Below are 22681 nucleotides of genomic sequence, written 5' to 3'. Positions count from 1 at the left end.
AATCTGTTTGAAAATTGTACTTTTACAGCTCTGAAAAAAAAATCAAGAGACCACTTAGATTGATTTCTCATTGTTTCTCAATGTTAAGTGGCCTCTTAATTTTTTTTCAGAGCTGTATATATTTTTGGTGCACTATTGTATTAAACATTCAGTTATTTTTGTTATTACAAAAATAGTTCTTAAAGCTGTTATGCTATGGCAACACTTTTTTTGCAACTTATTTCAATATCGTGATAATATCGTATATCGTGATAAAACTTCAGCAATTAATCGCAACATGAAAAATTGATATCGGCACATGCCTAGTATGTATGTATGTATGTAATGTGTGTGTGAAAAAGACAGGTCAGTGTAATACTAATCTTACTATAGTGCTTTTTGCACCCATAGTATTAAAGCTTGTTGCACAAGGCTCACCATAGTCCCAAATATTTTTGAATACCATTTGTTTTTGATTTATGGCTGGGACTTCACAATGCTTTGATATTAAACCAACATGTTTTAACTTGTTTGCTCAAATCTTTACTACAACCTCCACTGTGTATTGTGTAGGATTTCAAATTTAAAAAGGAAAAATAGTCTCTTAACACCAGTGAAAGGGGAAAAAGCGTTCCCACCATTTTGTTATTGTTCATAGTTATTGGTAATTATTTAGTCTTGTTTTCTAAAAATGCTGTGGAACGTGGATGGATGTGTGCATGGACTCTGACAGAGCTGGTTTATTTCAAGGCTTATCAGCTTGCTATTTGTATTCATCAATTTGATGAATACAATTTGGCAATTTGAGCATACAGCAGCAGACGTGGGGGGTGGAGTAGCGCCGCACACAGGGACCGGCACAGAGATCCTGTTTCACTCTCTGAAATTACTGATCAGACACCCAGAGGTGCCTTAATCACTAGACGTCAGACGATCTCACTTCCCTGCTTTCATCTGCTCACATTTTAGCAAGCACACCACACAGATGCAGAAATTTATCCATGACTATAAAACGCTTGAAGGCTGATCGACGCATGTAGTGCCACACAAAAACAGCCGTAGTTTGACAATTCCAGGCTTCGAGAATATATATTCGATATATATATATATATAATATATTACTCTGATGCCTTGTTTTGGTAGGAGAAGCAATGCAGGTCAGTTTCAATCGTGTTTAATACCATGTAGAGAATAATAGACTGATATTGTGAGGTGCTGATTGGCTCTAGCTTGCCATGACTTGAATAACAATGTCCACATAATGGAGCACAAGTGAGGGCAAGATATAGCCGAATGCCTTTTCCCCACACCGTGCGCATTATTGTTATTTGTAAATGACTGAATTTTTTTCCCCCATAGAATTGAATTATAAGGAGGGTTTTTAGTGTTTTGTTGTTGAGACTGGTTGATTTGTTCTTTATCATGATGCAGCCACAGTTCTTGTGTCAAGGAGGATGAGATGCGTTCACATCCGTGGACCAACATATTTCTAATGATGAATAATTTCAGCTCTTAATTCAGCAGAAAATAAACAGCTCTAATTAGTTTTCAGCGTTAATGTTTTACAACCGTTTACAAATCTCATTGATATGCAGCAGAATTTGTTGCCTGTACATTTACAGAGATCAAGAATAATCTAAATACTTGACAAAATACCACAGCTTCTCCTCTCCTGTGTAGACAGGACATGGGTTACTTCTAGCAGTATATAACTAGGAATGCATTTATGTGGAACTTTGTGTGTGTGTGTGTGTGTGTGTGTGTGTGTGTGTGTGTGTGTGTGTGTGTGTGTGTGTGTGTGTGTGTGTGTGTGTGTGTGTGTGTGTGAGACAGAGAGACAGAGAGAGAATTAATAATCTGTTATATTACACATTTTCAGTAACGTATATATTTACCCAAATTCATTTAAAGGTGCACTATGTAAAACATTTTCAGTAAAACATCCAAAAATCACTAGGCCAGTGTTGTATATTTTGTTCAACTGACTACTTACTATAGCCCAAACTATTTGTAAATCATGAGAAAATTGCTATTTTAACCAATGAACCGGGACGTGTGAGGAAGTCGCCTGTCAATTGCGGCATATCTTTGTTACCCTCGGTTTTCTGTTTCTTGGTTTTATTTTGCAGAGATGCTTTACTCTCACTACAGTGTGTCACAGCAGCCGCCGAGCGAACGCACAGAGTAAAGTCATAAGATAAGTTTCATCAAACTGAGATGCATCTAATATGATAAACAGAGCGACTTCACCTCAGACTCTTGACCGGAGAAGCGGTAATGACGCCGGCGACTGTGGCATAATAAAAGTCCTGCTGCTCGCGAGCCGTGTGTTAGTCTTATTAACAATCGCTCAAGCAGCCTTGTTCGTCTCTACAACACTCGGTCCTGCTCTGCTTCACACTACAGTAACGTTAATAATTGCATCCATGAACATGATTTCTGCCTGTAAATATGGCATGAATTTGTGCATTTTAATGTCTTTGAAAGATAGTAACCTTCCAAAAATATAATAATAAATGGTAAACATGTTTGTCAGGAGTTGATTAGATATGCCATATTGAGAAAATACTCTTTAAAACCTGTTGCCTCTCAATTTTAATGTTTTTTATAGCCATTTGACTACTGGCTGGTGTGTTCATTTCCACAAATCGAGAATACTTAAATTACGAACATATAAACATTAAATGATAGGCTTTTTAGAAAGGATAATTGGGGAAAATAATGTATTCAATAAAAATGTAACTATAGTCTGATTATGAGAATTTTTTTAATGTAATATTATTCAATAACAAGTACTCAATCCAGATTACATGTAATCATTTTCTACCCGTGTGTGTGTGTGTGTGTGTGGTCCAAACGTTTTAGGGTTGGTATTTTTATTTTAAATTAGTCTCTTCTGCTCACCAAGGCTGTATTTATTTGATCAAAACAGTAAAATTGCTAATATTGTGAAAAATTATTACAATTTTAAATATTTGTTTATATATATATATATATATATATTACAACATATCTTTGAAATATTAATCTTTGATAACATTATAAATATTTTGCTGTCATTTTTGATCAATTAAATCCATCCTTGCTGAATAAAGGCATTCATTTCTTTCATCATCTTATTGACCTCAGAGATTCGAACAGTTTGTTGTAGTACATTAAGTTAATTTTAATTAACTGTTAATTATCAGCTGTTAATTATGAAGTTAATTAACTGAATCTGTGGTCTATACATTACAATACACAATTATATTTTAATTTATTTTCCCAGTTGAGTTAACAAATTACTTGCAGAAAGCAAATTACAACAGTTATGCATAAAATACACTCATGTGTAGAGGTGCTTACGGTGACAAGTATCACTATAACTTGAGGTTTTGTTGAAATCCCTAACCCACAGTAATAAACATTAGCTTGTAATTTTCTACAGACATGAATGACACCTCATGCAGCTTGTTGAGAAGAGATGTGCTATTACTTTTCTAAGCGGTTAGATATGGGATTGTCACCTGGCAGATGATAAAACAGCTGAAAATATTCCATATTTGACCAAAATATCATAGAAATGCAGAAGCACTCTCAGCAGCTTCCTAGTAACCACCCAGACACCCTAGCAACTGCATAGCAATGTTCTAACAGTCACTTAACAACCGCAGCGCAGACACCCATAGCACCCTAGCATCGTTGCAGCATGTTTTGCATTTCCTTCAGACTGTATTAATGTTACGCTGTTCCCTCCTCATCCTGTCTCGAGGAGCTTTGTGTGTGCTGTGTATTGTGAAGGCAGACTCACAGGATTGACAGCAGTAGTGTGTGCAGCCAGTCAGTGTGAATTGGAGTGAGTCACCGCATACTCCACATGTTGGTAACACCGGCTGTCATCACCTGATTCTGTGGCTTATATAACCGCTGACTGACTGACACTGTCCTCAGACCTCCCTTCGTCTGTGTATAAATGGTTTCCATCTTCATTGCCCATCACCCTTATGGTTTTTTATTTCCCCAGTCCATCCTTCTCCCTCTTCAAACACTTCATTGCATTTTATTGTTCCCCTTTACTTTGCTCTTACATTGTTTGTGGCCTGTCCTTGCCTTTCAGCGCTCATCTGTTTCTGTTGCCAGGGGTTTCATCATTCCCTCTCTCTTTGTCGTTCCACGCTCTCCAATGCTCCCACAGTGCAGTGATATGGCTCAGTAGGGTCTGATTCCAGAACAGCATCAGTCAGGGTCATAGTATGATGTGTAGATATATCTGCTGTTTTAAGACATTAGTATGCATGCAGTAGATTACTTTTTAATGTTAGGAAGAGGTTAAATCATTAAAAAAAAAAATTTCATTAATCTTAAAGTTATGTCAATGGCTTCTTCCCATAGTGCATCCTGGTGCCATGTGTTCCCAAGTTAATCAATGCACACGCACCCAGACATCCACGTGATGTAAAAGAAAACGTGATTCATCAGACCAGGCCACCATCTTCCTTTGCTCCATTCTCCAGTTCTGATGCTCAGATGCCGACTGTTGGTGCTTTCGGCAGTGGACAGGGGTCAGCATTGGCACCCGACTGTTCTGTGGGTGTGCAGCCCCATACGCAATAAACTGTGATGCACTGTGTATTCTGACACATTTCTATCAGAACCAGCATTAACTTTTGAGCAATTTGAGCTACAGTAGCTCATCTGTTTGATCGGACAACACAGGCCAGCCTTCGGTCCTCACGTGCATCAATGAGCCATGACCTTGTTGCCTGTTCACCACTGTTCCTGCTTTAGAGCACTTTTGATAGATACTGACCACTGCAGACCGGGAACACCCCACAAGAGCTGGAGGTTTTGAAAATGCTCTGACCCAGTTGTCTAGCCATCACAATTTGGCCCTTATCAAACTCCTTAATCCTTAAGCTTGCCCATTTTTCTTGCTTTACACATCAATTTTGAGGACAAAATGTTTACTTGCTGCCTAATATATCCTACCCACTAACAGGTGCTGTAATGAAGAGACAATCAGTGTTATTCACTTCACCTGTCAGTGATCATAATGTTATGCCTGATCAGTGTATCTTTCTTGTGTAAGGCAAAGGGTGTATAAATCAAGATGATCTAATAGGTCATTTTCAGCATCCATTGAAATCCATTATTTGGATTTATATTTATGTGGAAAATTTCTGAATTTCTGTAACTGCAGGACTGAATAATTTAATTTGGAAGCATTTCTGTGCGTGCGTGCGTGCGTGCGTGCGTGCGTGCGTGCGTGCGTGCGTGCGTGTGTGAGAATTTTCTAAATTATTTTGAATATATTATTCTTTTGTTTGTAGACAAAGCCTTTTTTTCTGCCAAATGAGGAAAGAAACAAAAGATTGATTGCCTTTTTCTTCGAGGATAATAAAATTACATGTCAACTTCCTAAACATAGACTATCTCTAATTAGAAAGTAGTGCAAGTAGCAAATTTCAGCTCAACGTGTGCCTTTGGTTGTGCTTAATAATAATCATGCTTTATTACTTTCCCAACCACAAGTGTCTCTATTGCTTTCATCCGTGGTACAAACAGGTTATTTAAAATATATATTTATGTGTGTGTGTATTACTATGTACTTTTCCTCTTTCAATAGGGAGTACTTGTACTTACTTTTTAGGGAATACTTAATACAAGTGCCCATCAGACCTTTTCATGGGGTTTTTAAATTGCATGGATTGTATCTTTTCTGCTGATAACTGTAGTCTATTGAGAGACTTCTGTGAATGTTTTGTTGGATAACCATGTGTTTGGTATTGGCAGATACGGTGTCAGGGAAGCTGCAGAACAACAATGTCTACACCATTGCCAAGAGGAACGTAGAAGGCCAGGACATGCTGTATCAGTCGCTCAAGCTCACCAACGGGATCTGGATACTCGCCGAACTCCGCATACAACCTGGCAATCCCAATTACACGGTAATCACTCATAGCACAAAGATTCAACAATTGTGTATTCAAACAAAGTCCAACTCGAAGAATGCTTGCCAGTTTAACACAAAAGAGCAAAATAAATCTGGCTTTAAACAAAATGATTTTTACATTGTCCAGAACATATTCAAGGACATCGTTCATCCCTCACTTTTACAGAATACTATATTAACATAAAACCTGCTTTAAATGTATATCTACTTTTTGGTCCTCCAATCCACTCCAAGGTTTCAGCACATTATTATGTAATTCAGTACTCTGAAGATCAGGCTTTTAAAACATGATAAATTCATAACCCTGAAAGCCATGCTTTCCACTTGACTTTCTTGCCTAATGTATTAAATGAACAGGAAGGTCAAGAGCAGTTTGAAGCGTTCAGAAACGTTGTGTTGCCGTCAGGTAGAGAATTGGTCCCCGTTTTAGCTTGCAGCTCCCCGGTGCCCTTTGATTCTTTCATGTCATAAATTATTAATCATTTGTGTCAGTGTTTAACATTTTCTAAATTATCTTCACAAATAGTGAAATATCAAAAGCAAGAACTGAGCCTCTAATTTACATTTTATTTATAGATTTTATCCTAGCTTCATTGTTCTTTTTATAAAAAAAATCATAAAAAAACTTTCATAAAAAACATAAAGCTTAGAAATTGTATTTTTGTCAAAGACTAAGAGAAGCTTGTCAATGGCGATAAAAGAGTTAAGAGGCATTTTAGTTTTTTACACTTTAAAAAAAAACACATTAAAGCAGCACTTGGTAACTTTTGCTCTCGGGGTCCCCCTACAGTTGGGAAAAAATAATGTCCTCAACTACTGTCGTAAGCTCTGTCATCCTACAACAGGGGATGCCATCGCGCGTGCATTTGTTGACATGACAACCCTGATAGCCCTGAACTAGTAACCCGTGGACCCCGTATGTCTATTTAATGGTCGCGGGTGCGGGGCGGGTTGTAAAAATAAATACAGTGGTGCGGGGTGGGCCAAATAAAAGCGGCCCTGCGGGTTGGTGCAGCACTAACAGTTGAACACTGCAGGAGGAGTTCACATGCAGGAGTTCTTCTGGCGTTGCGTGTGAAATGTCTTCATCCCAGGTACAGTCAGTGGCATGTTTCAGCATGTCATATGAATATAATTTCATGGGTTTTATTTTTTTCAAACGCCAAATAATCGCGATGCTCACGTTTACAAGCCAGCGTCATTATAGTAGTCTATTGGTTACCGTTTTACAGAATCTATATGATACTTCAGTTCAATGTTTGAGTGGTAGGTAATCACCATAACAAGCAGGACAGCATCGGTCGGGCACGCCTCCTTCAGCTCACGTCAACGAGCAAACGCTGGTCACATGTTGATCCTCGTCCTGCCTTTAATCCCAGCACTTTTTCGTTTCCTCTTATTGCTTTCCTCCAACAAAACCTTTTCTTTCTTATTTGTCTGTGCTGCTTCGGACATGACTATATTATCCGACGAACAAAGTTGGGCTCGCACGTCCAAATGTAAGGAAGTGTGGGTGTTGTTGGAAGTGACGTATATGCCGTAAAGCAGTCGAATTTTGTAGTTCTTTTTGTTCTCGGGTTACTACCGAAACTCGAAGTTTAAAAGTACGATTAAAAACGATACAGACCCCATCAAGCCATGGCAGACGTGTCATTCAACCTATTGTAAGTCGATTTATCATCACAAGAGTCTTGAAAATATATTATGAAGGTTGAAAAGTTACCTAGTGCTGCTTTAAAGGTAGGGTAGGCAATTTCAGATATGCTAGCAATAGAAAGCTAGCTTTAACCCCTTATGCCCTGAAGGCATTTTTAGAGTTGTTTTGCTGAGTGACATACACAAAAGTAAAGACTCATAAATCTAAAACTATAGCAAGGAGAGTCAAAAGGTAGGTATCATTTGTTAGCACACTTTCTTTTAGAAAATATAACTATATTATATTTTTTAAATTCTAATGCTGAGAAACTGCTGATAAAAGACAATTTAAAAAAAGTTTTTTTATCAATTTACCAAACTTTCTTATTTGACATGCAATAACAATAACAGAAATAAGGTAGCTGAAACAAATATTTTTGGGTAATATTCCCCTATATTTTGTCTGCATCTATTGTGATAACAAAGTAATCAGAAGTTACATATTTAAAGACTCAGAACTCCAAAACTATAGCAAAAGGTATTAAATACAGCTCTGTAAAAAATTATGAGACCACTGCAAAATTATCAGTTTCTCAGGTTTTACTATTTATAGGTATGTGTTTGGGTGAACATTTTTGTTTTATTCAATAAACTACTGAAAACATTTTCCCCAAATTCCAAATAAAAATATTGTTTTTAAATAAAATAAAGCATTTATTTGCCGAAAGCAACAGCTGGTCAAAATAACAAAAAAGATGCAGTGTTGTCAGACCTCAAATAATGGAAAAAAAATAAGTTCATATTCAATTTTAAACAACTCAACACTAATGTTTTAACTAAGGAGATTTTAGAAATCAATATTTGGTGGAATAACCCTGATTTTGAATCACGAGGCGTTGTTCACTTGCAGAACGCAAGCTTCTGGAGGGTGTGTAGGTCTGAACAAGCGAGTGTAGGTATGTTGGTGCAGAGCCGGTGGTTGCTCTGTAGGCGAGCAAACGAAATTGGCAGCCTGTGCAAACTGATAAAGCAGTCCAGTCTGCGCGACGTGCGTTCTCTTCGGCTCGTTAAAGTCCAATCTCGCTGCTGCATTCTGGATCCGTTGCAAGGGTCTGATAGAAGAGCATTACAGTAGTCCAGTCTGCAGAGAACGAGAGCTTGGACCAGGAGTTGTGTGGCCTGCTCTGATAGGAAGGGACTAATTTTCCTATTGTTGTATAACTAGGGTTGGGTACCAAAACCCGGTACTAATATAGCACTGGTACCTATACAACTGGAATGTACCGGACCGAAAACAGAACACATATTTCGGTTCCTCATTTCAGTGCCATCAAACGTGCTTCCGCGGTTTGGCTGGCGCTGAGCCAGAGACAAAAAACATGCTGATGTCTATGGAAGTGGCAATAACTCCTTTCTGACAGTTGTAATTTGACTGTTTTTTATTCATATCAGACGCACATTATATAAGTTTTTATATAGTTTACTCTAATCTTCTCCTTGTTCACCGGTCACTTACTCTCATGTATTTCATGAGATGTGGATGAATTTACGTGATGTAAATCCGACAGATCCGATTCTCTGAAACCCAAACTAACTTGGCCCATCGCGCATTGATCAACTAACATGATCATTATGACAAAACACATTCACTTACACATATTTGAAAAGCTGAATATCTGGTAGCTCATGACATAGGTAACAAGTTTGTGAATATTTTGAAAAAAACCCTGAAGTCTATTCAAAATTAAGCTTGCGCGTATATAATGTGCCCGTCTGGTGTGAGATACCTGAAACACGGCGCTGAGATTCGCGTCCGGTGTGTGACCCCATTAAAGGTGAGGTATGTGCTATCTGGTAACCGCTGTTGATATTTCAAATCACCATAACAAACACGCCCCTACCCCCAAAAGGGTCTCGGCACCATTTTGATAGCTCCGCCCCACACATACGTAACCCAGGCAACAACTATGGCAGAATCTGTGTGTTACTAATCCAGGTTGAATATTCAATGAAAAAGTCACCCCTTTCATCACAAAAATACAAACAGTTCTCATGAACAACTCGACAGTTCACGAGCCAACAGTCCAACTAACGAACATATTACAATTATGACAAGATTAGAGTTATTATAGCGATCACAAAACACAAACCGTTCTCATGAACAACTCGATTAGTATACAAGCTCGATAGTCCAGCTAACGACATATTACAATTATGATGGGTTAAATAGATGATGGGTTATATAGATGAAAAGAGGAAACAAACATTAATTAGGAGTATAGTAGCTTACCTGTCGGACACATTTTGTGAGCTGACGCTTGAAACCTTGAAACACTGAGGGGATTTAGACGCTCCATACGGTGTGGAAATGAACGGGTCTTTATCATCGCTGAAGTGAGCGACAATACGATCGCAAATGGACAAACAAGTGAACATGACACAAGAGCATATTCAAGCAAAAGCCAGCATATATATCAGTTCTTTCTTGGCTAATGTCCTTCCTGTGTGACTCGTGTGTTTTGAATGAGGTGCACTGAGCCTCTCTTCCAGGGTTGCCAGGTTTTCACAACAAAATCCGCCCAATTGCAACTCAAAACTAGCCCAAAACAAGCTCAATCTGGTTTTTAGGGGTTCGCGTTTTTAGGGGTTAGGGGCAACACTGCTCTCTTCTCACCATAGTCACACCCTTACGCCGCATTCACACGGGGCGTAGGCGTTAACGCTTGACGGAGGGCGTGGCTGAAGCTGGGTGCTGACGCGATCGTCATAGTGACAACAGCCAATCACATTAACTTGCCGCTTGGACCAAAACACAACACAAAAAAAGCGCCTTTTTTGGTTGTATGTGCGAGTGCGATTGCCCGTGTAGTTGTTGTCAGCGCACTGCACAGGTGCACGAAGCTGTTAAGTACATTAAATCCCGAAAAAGCGCCGACAGCGGGAAGAATATCACGTAGTGGTCCAGGAGCTGCGTCTGGATTTTTAACGGTCTATGGTCTGGATGGTTCACGGAGCAGTAATGAACGCAATTGGCTAGCGTCTGCTGAGGATATTTGCATACGGCGATCTGATTGGATGACGCCTGCGCTGGCGCTTGAAAAGTTGAGAATTCTTCAACTTCTGCCGCCTGCAACGCGAGTGAAGCGCCGCGACGGAACCCACAATTCAGTTCGGCAACGGATGATGTCACCCATTCAAAGTAAATGGGAAGCGTTAACGCCTACGCCCCGTGTGAATGCGGCGTTACCTGCTGATTAGCTACAAGTTTGTTATTCCACTCGGCCCAAGTCCTTTTTCTAAAATAGTTTTGAAAAAACACTGACCCCACCTTTAAGGCGATGTGTTCTAAAATATTTAGCCAGAGAATATGGTCATATTTCTGCAAAATAATGCTGAATCTTGAAGATGGTTTGTAGCAGACCAAGAATACAGACTAGTTTGCTGTTATCAGTGCTTTAATATCACTAGTATTAGTGCTGTTATTTAGTGTTAAATTAGGCATATTATAGCTGGGTTTGGTGGCTTAGCTTACTGTGAATTTAAGTAAATTGGGTTTCTATTTATATATTTAAGTGTACTTTTAAACGTTTAATAAATTGTTAAATTTAAAGAATATATATATTTTTTTAAAAAGCCTTTCTTTAATGTCATCCACTGTCGTTTTGTGGCTCTTTTTTATCGGTTCAGGGACCGTTTAGTCAACAGCACCGTTTTAAAAGTACCGGTTTGGCACCAGAAACGTAAAAAACCTAAACGATTCCCAACCCTATGTATAACGCAAATCTGCCGGACCAATTGTATATAAACAGATTGTATATTTCCATAACTCATATCAGCAGTTCTTTCCAAAGCTCTCGTCGGGTATCAAATTGCATTTTTTAAAATTGAGATTCAAAGTATGCAATAAATGCTCTTCATTTATTCAAAGTTTGTACGTACAAGTTTTTATAATTCATGTGGTGCCGAACAGCAGCGGTCTACTCGGTGCTCTGCCTGGTGAATTGAAATAATTATTTGCTCAGTGAGGCACAGAACACAAGTTGAGCACCTGCAGTGAACCTTTCCTTGGCACCAGTATGACTAGAGATTGATAAGCTCCAGCTGCACATTTGACGGTGCTTTGGTATAATCATATGAGTGAGGGTGAGACAAATTACAGCATCATATTCTACAGTTTTAATGCTTGTTTGTTAAACACAAAGCACTGGGATAAAACTGGCTTTACGACAAGCTAGACGGAAAATCCCTCTTCAGATCTTTACAACTGACTGCTAAGCATGAAGTGATCTGTAAATGTGTGTACGCCGCAGATGGGCAGCATCTAGAGCCTGAAAAATGCTGCCTTTGCAGGTTGTGTTGGGATAGAAGTCGTAAAGAATTTTTTTGGGGATGTGTGTATGTATGTGTATTTTCCATCAATGCATCGATTTTCGGTCCAGATCTTGTATTGACAATGCAAGAGTCCAGCACTCTGTAAAGTCTCCTCCAGCACATCCCAAAGACTTTCAATGAATTCAAGGTCTGCACAAAAACTACACACTCCATCAATTAGGGTTACAAATGACATGCTAGAAACACAATAATCACTGCTCAATAATCTCAAGTATTTTACTAAGTATTTTAAAGCCTAAGCAAAACTTTTCTTCTGTCATGTCAAATTAGTATATAACAATTAAGCTTGCTAATAGGCTTGTTATATTACCGGTTATGAGGGACAATACCATATTAACTTTTATCGGATTAAAGGAGAAAAATTATGAATGAAACGTTCTTGAATAGTTGCTATATCAACATCCTAATGAAGCGAATAAGCTTAAATAATGTATAGTTGTCAGAAAACGTCAAGCTTTTCTTGTGATTTATTTTGTATTTTATTTTTTACTGTCCGTCATTTGCAAAGGTAGCCTACTTTTCAGACACATTTTATGGAAAAAAGAACCATTAATAACTATCATGGTGAAGTTGGAATTGAAAAACACAAGCCTTTGTTTTTAAAAGCTTTTATTCTTTCCAAGAAGGTCAGTCCAGACATAGAGGTTTTGCAGTCTGAAAAGACAAACACCAAAGCCTCTCACTTGTTCTTTTATACTTTAATTTCAAAGGGTTAGGGCCAATAACACAAAAACACAATAACAATCTCCTTAGTTGGTGTTATCTGCAGCTGTCACACCTTTAGTGAAAAAAAAAACTTACCGAGAACTTGTTCAAGGCTACGGACAACGAACACTAGTTCTATTGAGAAAAGTATCAAAGGTTATCAAGCAAAAATGTGTTTACTATAGAAAACTAGAATTCCCCTTTATATTAAAAACTTCTTATATAAGTTTAGTATAATTAAAAATGCCTTGTATGGTTTGCTATGTTCAAATTTACCTTACACACAAGATGCTCGCTCAAACCGGGAGTTAATGGCTGCTGACTTAAAGGTAACATGTAAAAAATAAATGTTACATTTTAATTAATGAACCGGGATGCCATATCGCCTGTCAGTTGCGTCATATCTGCGTTACCCTCGGTTTCCCGGTTGTATTTTGCAGAAACGCTTTACTCTCACTGCACTGTGCAACAAAAGTTTCACAGCAGCCGCTGAGCGAACGCACAGAGTAACGTCATAACATCATTTTCAACACACTCAGATGTATCTAATATGATAAACAGAGCTGCATTACCTCATACTCATGACCGGAAAAGCAGGAATTGCACCCCCGGACTGTGGCATAATTAAAAGTCCAGTTACTCGCAAGGCATGTCTGAACTCCATAGCAGCTTTCATTGTCCAAGGACCACCCAGAGGCTTTTTGACTGACATATAAAGTAACCAATCACTGTTTGTTTTGTTACACGTCATCTTTAAAGGTACGAAAATGTAACATCCATGTCCCTACAATAACAGACCAGTGTGTAAAACTCTTGGACGTATTATAAAGATTCTATGCCGCGAACTTTACATACTTCACAGTTTGGTTAATCCTGACAGCTTTCTTCATCCATGAGGGGATTTGGCATCACAACGGCTTTGTAGAATTCAACCAATCAGGACATTCTGTAGAATTCAACCAATCAGATGAAGACTTTGAAAATCCGGAAGTGTTTCCAATTAAATGTGCCATATGCATCAGACGTTCAGCCAGCGGTCAGTGGGTGTGACGTCTGAGGCTGAGACTATTCTCACCTTAGTCCTTCGGACAAAAACATACAAAAACAATCCCAACTGACTGACCAGCAAGGCAGCTGCCACAAACTCTATACATTTCCATTGGGAAGTTGGTGACCAAATTAAGAGGCTGCTAAATAGATTAATCTGTTGATTAGCAATGGACCCCTCTTTATTATTCAGAAGGCATCTGTTTAGACAGCCACCTCTGCTGAGCTTGATTGCCTGTGGCCCCCTGAGGCCAGGACGGCTCAGTGCGATCAGAAACCCTACCTGAACCCAGACAATTGATTTTTAATGAGACTTCAGCCCTCCGTATTCTGGCAGCAGCTGGCTCCGATCTGAACAGATGATAACTGGATTCAGTCGAGCCAGCGCAGTTTGACCTAACAGCCAGTGATGAAGTGCTGTTGTCCGCCAAGACCTCTGGAAACACATTCCTCAGGTGGAGGTAACCAATACAAGCCCTGCTGTACGTGGGATTATGTTGCTGGTGGGCCAAACATTGTTCAGTGCAAACGGTTGGAGAAAAAGTCACAGATTTATCTTGGGTCAATCCGAATATATTGACATTTAAAGGCAAGTGGGAATTGACTGCAAGAGCTGAGTCAAAAGAGCAAAAGTATTCATTTTCAGGCAAAAGTGTTCATTTTTTATTGTCCCCTTAACTTTGCTATTCAGGGAGAATATAGTTCTTTGGCCACCTGAGCAGAAGAACACTGTAATGTTATACCATTTGTTTTTGTTTTTGAAAAAAGAAATAAATATATACAGTGGAGACCAAAAGTCTGAGACTCACATTCAAAATCTAATTTAAAGTAACTACTGACATTGATCATGTGGCTCTTTGTACAGACGGTCAAATGTTCTTGCTTCTGTTGAAGCTCAAAGTATAAAAAGTATCATCTCAGATCATACTCTAATGAGGGCTGGTGTCATTAAATTCATGCAAATTTCTCAGTTCAACTTTGTTTTTACTCAAATTATATATGGGTTAGTGTAAGAAAAAGATCCATATTTATCAAGTTATAAAGTAAAATATCTCTCTTCCGGCAGACCGCCTTCCATATTCAATTCAGGAAAAAAGCGTAACTGGCGTGATGTTGCACTGCGAGAAGTGTTACACTCTCCGTGTAAGTTGAATGAAGAAGCCGGTCTGCTGGAAGCTAGATATTTTACTTTATAACGTGTTAATTATGGATATTTTTCTTACACAAACCCATTGATTCGCTTCAGAAGGCCTTTATTAACCCCCTGGCGCCGTGTAGATTAATTTTATAATGGATGTAAAAATGGATTTATGTAACTCTGATTGTTTTCGTCTGGAAGAAGAATGTCATTTACACCTAGGATGGCTTGAGGGGGAGTAAATTATGGGATAGTTTTCATTTTTGGGTGAACAATCCCTTTAATATCCAAATTGTTTTAGGATTTCAGTCCTTGCAGTTTCACACTGAAAATCATTGGACATGCAGATTAATTCCATTTGACTTCAAGAATTGCTATCTTTTAGTCTGTGCAGATTTTTTCCTGCTCTTAAAGGGAACATTATTTCTAACACTTTTATGGATAACATTTTATTTGTCCTTTCGATAGGGATTTTAACTTCACTCAAGGGTTCGTAGTGAAAAACTAACTCTAGCACAAGGACAAGCCTCTTTAGGCAGTCACTTATAGTAAATATTATTGGATTTAGGCATCATTTGGTAGAAAGAATGCAAAGTAAAAGAAAATATGACCCAAGAAAATATGCTTTTTAAATGTATAATGTATTTTTGTACTTTCTTTAGTGTGTAATGTTGCGGTTTGAGCATGAAAAAGGTCTGCAAAGTTAGCATAAACTCACTCCTAATGAGTTGTTCTCTATATCAGTGAGCACTGTTTCTGAAATCGCCTCTATTGTAGTCTTGAGTTTTCTTCAGGGAACTAAGAAAATTTTGGTTAGTTCTGGCATTTTTCTCCAGACTCTTGCCAGGTCCAAGGCGTAGATTAGACCCACGCCGTGTGAGCAGAAGCCTGGAACCCTAAAAATATAAGCGGGAGAATGTTATTTATAATTATTCGATTATTTTCAGTTTTTTTCACTTGACCTGTAGCTGTTCCTCAATTTGGGTGTTTCCCTTTTGAATGGTCAATGAATGAGGCGGCTGCTGCTTCCGCTGGGCTAAATCTGCCGGCGATTTAATTACACCCTGCAACTCCGTCTGGAAACCTGTACGTTCATTTCTACTGCTTCTGTCACACTTTTGCGGGAATCAATCACAGACTGGCTTATCCACCTGGCACGCTATTGTCGGGTTTAACATGATGACAGATAGAGAAGCTATGGGTCATTGCCCGTTGATCACGCCTCTTGTGGTCTGTTTGGTCGAAGGACTATCCAATTACATGCAGAGTCATTTGAATAATTCTCGTTTATCACGCCTCTTTTGCAGTAGAAAATACCAAGTATGGGTAGCTGCAGCTTGGAGTAATGGCGTGCCGAACGGTTTCCTCATGGGTCGCAAGAGTTGCCTGTTTTTATACTCTTAACAGGAACCAATAAATCAAACCTAATCCCATTAAAACAAATTCCATTCTTTTAACGTAAAAACAACGTTAATGATATGAAGAACATTCAATAAAAATAAAAAAAAACTTTCAAAAGTACATTCGGATCTTCTGCATGGCGCGGATTACTGTCGTTCATTAACCATCAAAATTATTGCTGAAAAAATTATTATTCTTTGTTAACGTTAAATTTAACGTACTAATAAACATTTATATAATTATTCATTCATTCATTACATTCATTCATGCTGTAGTAGCAGTCCTTAGAACAGACTTCATCAAAATCTCTGTCTGAATAGAAAGCTCTGAAGATTCCCTTCTTTCCATTGCCACAGTATCCAGTGGTGTTTTTATAGATGCACACACAGCCTTCACACCTGCTGAGCTCCAACTCTACTCTGTACATCTTCCTCACACCTGGACTGACAGACTTCCAGTCAACAATACCTACACAAGAAATTAATCCAATAAACTTTACATCTCACGGTAACGTGTGTCTGTTAAACAACAATTATGTAATTACTAAAGCTGCAAGATATAACCGCAAAGGAAATAAATGATGATCATATTTTAATAAGCTATTGTAATATACATACCTATGCTATATAGAGCATTGATCGCATATATAAAAGTACGAATATCTATGACGAATTAAACCACATCTTACTGCAGCCATCTTCTCTCAGGAAAATACATCAGTGTGTGTGTGGTTACCACTGACTGGTCAAAATGGTTGCCCAAAAGAAAGTCCTTTGACCAATGAGAAACCGCCCAGCACGCCCATTACTCCAAGCTGCAGTTATCCCTGTCTCGAAAATACAGAGCAGACTCCCCAGACCAATGTTTAATCTTAAATTGAGCTTGGTCTGGGGATCGCAAGACAAGGCTTTAGCTTCAGTTTTGATGAAATTATTCTCTAATCAGTTGCATATTATGACGTGTCCCTCGAATGCATACTGCTGTCCCTCTCAGATATTTCACCTGTTCACCCAAAAATAACAAATAATCTCCTTGGGAATGTCTGACGCCGGCGCCATACGTACTGTAATACACATGCCAGCCGTGAAAGCTTGCCAGGCGTAGCAACAGTAACTAAGGAGGGCGGGGCTTAGCGAAGGGCTAATTAAAACTTTGAATAGAGCATAATGGGTTCCTTTTTAGAAATAGAAAATAAACATTTGTGTTGACAATTGTGGGACCATAATTGACCATTTCTGCCTTTATTTAAATGTAATAATAAATGTCAATGTTGGATTTTTTTTTTTTTGTTGTTGTTGTATGAAAGCTTTTTTTTCTTTTCTTTGTATGACAGTGTACCCAAATAAGCATTTTGTTACACATTTTTATCAAGCACTCCACATTTGAATAGCTTTTCTTTCTTTTTCAGCTGTCTCTGAAATGCAGGGCTCCAGAGGTCTCTCAGTACGTGTACCAGATGTACGACGCCATTCTGAAGAACTGAACGTCTATCGTCCATTTTTCTCTCAACATATTTGTCCCTTCCTCCCCAACCAGCCACCGCCTCTGTGGCACAGGATCCAGCTCTCCAATGTTTTCTGCCATTATTTTAAATCCATCTATAGGTACCAGTTTACTCAATGTGCCCACTATGTGTGAATCACACAGGTTCTGTTCTAGCCAAATGTCTCGATGTTGTTGATGGTGTTGAAGGGAATTTTGGATCACAGCTATATATTTTTTAATTGTTTGAATGCATTGTCAGTGCTTCACCTTCCAATGCCACGTATTTGTCGTCATATGTGAAGCAGGAAAAAGTGTTGAATCTTTAAACAGAAGAAGGTGTTTCGAGAGTTATACTGTTTTAATGGTAACCACTTAAAAACCACTATATCCCCTAAAATACTAACACTTTTTGATATACATCACGCATTCTCCGATTGTACAACATTGCCAGCTATCTGATATTAGCCTTGCATGCTTTGACCAACATAAAATGTCACATTCCTTTTAATGTTATGTCTGTATTGTTCAGCTTAAACGCTGTTGAACATGTCGACACTCCAGCAATGTCTTATATCGTTGAAACTGCTATTAATCAACTTAATGTGATACAAAAAAGCTCAAAACATGTTTTGTATTGATCTTGTATAAGTGGGTCATCAGATATTCATTCCCAGACTGAATCCATCCATACGTGATGTATTGTGATTGTGAAAGTGAGTGGTTTTGTGCGGTAGTTTTTGGTCTTTTTGGAGTGTTAGAAATATCTGTTCAACATTATTACACAACCTCGCTCAGCTTCGGTTTACAACTAATACACTAACATAAGGATGCAATAAAAAATTCATCAACGTAGACTCAGCGACACAAGGATGAATCACTTTTGGACTGTTGAGTAGAGATTTCCCTCCCTGAAACTTTATTAGCCTTCATGGTGGTGCTGGTGACTAAATGTGAGCCTTTTTTGTTGCCATAGTTGCTAACGTGCCTGTGAACCTGCATGTAAGCAGTGTCCAATAAACATCTGCCAGTAGAACACTTGTGTAAGAAGGTGAAATATTAATACATTAACCTTTATATGTGCAAATGTGAGTTTTAACAATTATGGTTTATATTGTCAACGTACGTCTGAAATGTGAAGTCTGACATGCACAAATTCAACAAATAGTCTGATCAAATTTCTCCAGGTTTATTTTATGGATGGTTGTAATTCAAAATAAAGTCAGCCGTGTTGGCCTCCTAAACATGCACTCGCATTGTGTTTTATCTCTATGAATTTTATGAACCTCTTTCTCAAATGCAGAAAATATAATAATATTAAAAATAATATATAGGAACAAATACACACACGCACGCACACACTACCGGTCAAAGTAGTCTCTTAATCTCACCAAAGCTCACTATTTGATAAAAAATACATTAAAAACTGTAACACTGTGAAATATTATTGAAATTTACATGAACTGGTTTCTGTTGTAGTATGTTTTAAAATGTAATTTATTCCAGTGATGAGTTCATAACTGCAGTCTGCAGTGTCACATGATCTGTTGGAAATAATTTTTTGTTGTAATCAGTGTCGAATGTTTGTTTTTTAGTTTTAATGCTTTTTTTATTATTATGAAACACTGCAGTTCAAAGGTTTGGGGTAAAATTTAAAAGGAAATTAATACTTTTATCTAGCAAAGACATTAAATTGATAAAGGTAAGACATTTATGAACTTAATAAATATTACATGTTTTTTTATTTTAGGTTGACTCTAAAAAAGGATTAGAGCGTATGGAAATGTCCTGTTTGTTTTTGACTGAGTTATGTTGTACAATTAAAGGTGCACTATGCAGTATTTTTGCAGTAAAATATCCAAAACCACTAGGCCGGTGTTATATACAGTGCCTTGCGAAAATATTCGGCCCCCTTGAACTTTGCGACCTTTTGCCACATTTCAGGCTTCAAACATAATGATATGAAACTGTAATTTTTTTGTAAAGAATCAACAACAAGTGGGACACAATCATGAAGTGGAATGAAATGTATTGGATATTTCAAACTTTTTTAACAAATCAAAAACTGAAAAATTGGGCGTGCAAAATTTTTCGGCCCCCTTACTTTCAGTGCAGCAAACTCTCTCCAGAAGTTCAGTGAGGGTCAATATTTTGACAATATCTGACAATATTTTCTTAAGAATATATGCACACTATTTTTAATTATCACCTTCATTTTTTTGTGTGAAAATTGCAAGACCCATGATTCATTGTACTGCTAATGGTGAATTCATGTTAGTTAAAATGGTTAGTTGATAACCAATGATAACAAATTAAACCTTATTGTAAAGTGTTACCAAAATATTATGCAGCACAACTGTTTAACATTAAAGGGTTATTTCAGCTATTAGCATATGGCTTTGTATCAGTAGAAACCCTGAAGTATATTCGAATAATTGTGCTCCCTCTCCTCATATCTCCCTGAGACAAGAGATTTATGCATTTTATTTCTGGAAAAATTCCTCCTATGACGCAAATTGACAATATTGACGAGGAATTTTTGGCCAGAGGCTGAAGACTACACCCAGCAGAGGGAGCTATTTCCGCATGTTTTCAACTCACGCGTGGGGGATGGGAGATCGCAGCTGAGGCCTCAGGCATTCATGGAAACGCGACCGGCGGAGCAAAGTGAGTGTTTCAACTTCTCAAATTAATTTCTATGAAAGTTAAGCTTCCAAAGGCATGAACTGAAACGCCAGACTGAACACGCGCTGTGAATCTATCCCGCGACGCCGCGAATGTGGTCGCGTTTACCTCAGCTCTCATCACATGTAATTTGACTCCTGCAGTTTGCGCTGTGTGACACTCCCTCAGGCTAAATCACATTATATTGAACAGACACGTTCCGTTTTTAATTGTAGTGTCTGTTCTGTAATTGAACTGATTTTATGAAAATGAACGCAGTCACGGTGGGAAAGTGAAAGTGATCCAGTCACAGTGATTCAGTAGCTTTGGGAGTGGCCTTGTAGGGCAGCGAAGCATTCTGGGAATTGTTGTCTTTCATCCCCATGAGACAAAAATACATTTTCTGTCTTTTCCCAGTCTAGAAAGCACCAAACAAAAAAAAATTTCACATTTCTACTACATTAATGACCCAGTTTAACTACAGATTCATCTTCCCAGTGCTGATGTACCCCTTTAATAATAATAAGCCCCAAATTATCATATTAGAATGATTTCTGAAGGATCATGTGACACTGAAAACTGGAGTAATGATGCTGAAAATTCAGCTTTGATCACAGGAATAAATGACATTTTATGAAAGGAAATCCAGTCATTTAAATTGTAATGATATTTTACTGTATTAAATCAATGCACTTCTAACACTAGTTATGGATGGATGGACGGATAGGTGTCGTTTTGAATAAGATCAGCAGTGTGCAAGAGGTGATCACTCAGGTCTGCAAGAGTGCCCGGACTGAATACTGAACAGCTCTTATGTCACATTCAGTGATGAGATTTAAGAGGGCATTGAGGTGCGTTCTTGAGATCGGTTTGAACTATATTCTAATGGCTTGTCTACATATACTTGCATCATACACACACTACTTTACTTGTCTTTCATTCTTGCATTTTGTACTCCTAAGTGACTCAATCAGGGAGCGGGGAGACTTCTTAGGGAGCTGTAAGAGGGTTTAAAAATGATTTAAAATTAGACAAAACAAGCTTTAAAATCCTTGTTTTAATTTGTAACACTCCAAAAACTGTCATGTTTATTTTATATTCAAGGACCAATCTTCCTACGGTTAAAAGTGTGATTCACCTTAAAATAATAAATATGAAGTGTAGTGTTCATGTATACATATACAGTAAAACCAGTAATATTTTTAAATAAAATATTATTCTAATAGGCTATTGTAGATTTCTTTACTATCACTTTTGATCAATTTAATGCATCCCTGCTAAATAATACATTTAATAAATACATTAAATACAATAAAAAAAATTCTTTTAAAAAATATTTATAATACTGGTTTTACTGTATTTTATGATCAAATCAGTTAAGCCTTGGTGAGCATTAGTTAGCTTCTTTCAAAAACACCTTCATTATTTAAAAACTGTTGACTAGTGGTGTAGTTTAAAAATCCTTATCCAGTAATCATGAATAAGAGTAGAAACTTCTGGAATCACAAAAATAATTGTGCTTATTTTAATCTATTGACAGTCCATCTATTGACTTCATAATCAGTGTTGGGGTAACACATTACAAGTAGCATGAGTTACGTAATCAGATTACTTTTTTCATGTAATGAGCAAAATAACATTACTTTTAAATAGTTTTATTTTTCCAAATAAGTAACATGTTACTTTGTTTTCCTTTTTTTGTCAGACAGCTCTTCTTCATATTAAAGGGTTAGTTCACCCAAAAATGAAATGTATGTCATTATTGACTCACCCTAATGTTGTTCCACACCCATAAGACCTCTGTTCATCTTCAGAACACAGTTTAAGATATTTTATATTTTAGTCCCAGAGCATAATCAGTCTATGCACACTATGCTGTCCATGTCTAGAAAGGGAATAAAAACATCATCATAGTAGTCCATGGGCCCTATCTTGCACCCAGCGCAATTGACTTTGTACACCGACGCATGTGTCATTCCTATTTTGCACCCGCGCAAAGCGCGCTTTTCCCTCCACAGAAGCACGTCGCTAAACTAGTGATGAACTTGCGCTCCCTGGGCGGTTCAGCGCAAAAAAGAAGGCGTGTTCCGGCGCAAACAATCCCTGGTGCTATTTTGTTGTTCCATTTAACAATTGCGCCACAGACCAGAAAAAAGTCAGTGGCGCGTTGCGCGTTGTTCATTATGCTATTTTAAGGGCGCATGCTTGACCATAATGTATAGCATGCACAACGCGCATACACTTCGCTCATGTAATCTACACAGATGCAACAGTTATTTTTGCAAATCATAAATTGTTACACTAAA

At 37.9% G+C, this 22681-nt stretch overlaps 1 protein-coding gene across 1 annotated transcript in view; it reads left to right on the top strand.

Annotated features, from left to right (window-relative positions):
- The window catches only part of ap2b1 (adaptor related protein complex 2 subunit beta 1), a 66231-nt gene extending 47270 nt beyond the window's left edge, over positions 1-18961 (top strand). Inside the window, exons 21-22 of the mRNA XM_067437763.1 lie at positions 5752-5906; positions 17638-18961. Coding sequence (XP_067293864.1) covers positions 5752-5906; positions 17638-17712 — 230 coding nt within the window. The 3' untranslated portion in view covers positions 17713-18961. The remainder of the gene's footprint in view (positions 1-5751; positions 5907-17637) is intronic.
- Positions 18962-22681: the final 3720 nt, after the last annotated feature.

This window comes from Pseudorasbora parva, chromosome 3 (genome assembly GCF_024679245.1).
Source record: "Pseudorasbora parva isolate DD20220531a chromosome 3, ASM2467924v1, whole genome shotgun sequence".
NCBI classification, from domain to species: Eukaryota; Metazoa; Chordata; class Actinopteri; order Cypriniformes; family Gobionidae; genus Pseudorasbora; species Pseudorasbora parva.
The sequence above is the reverse complement of the archived record's forward strand: the minus strand, read 5'-3'. Positions and strand labels throughout refer to the sequence as shown.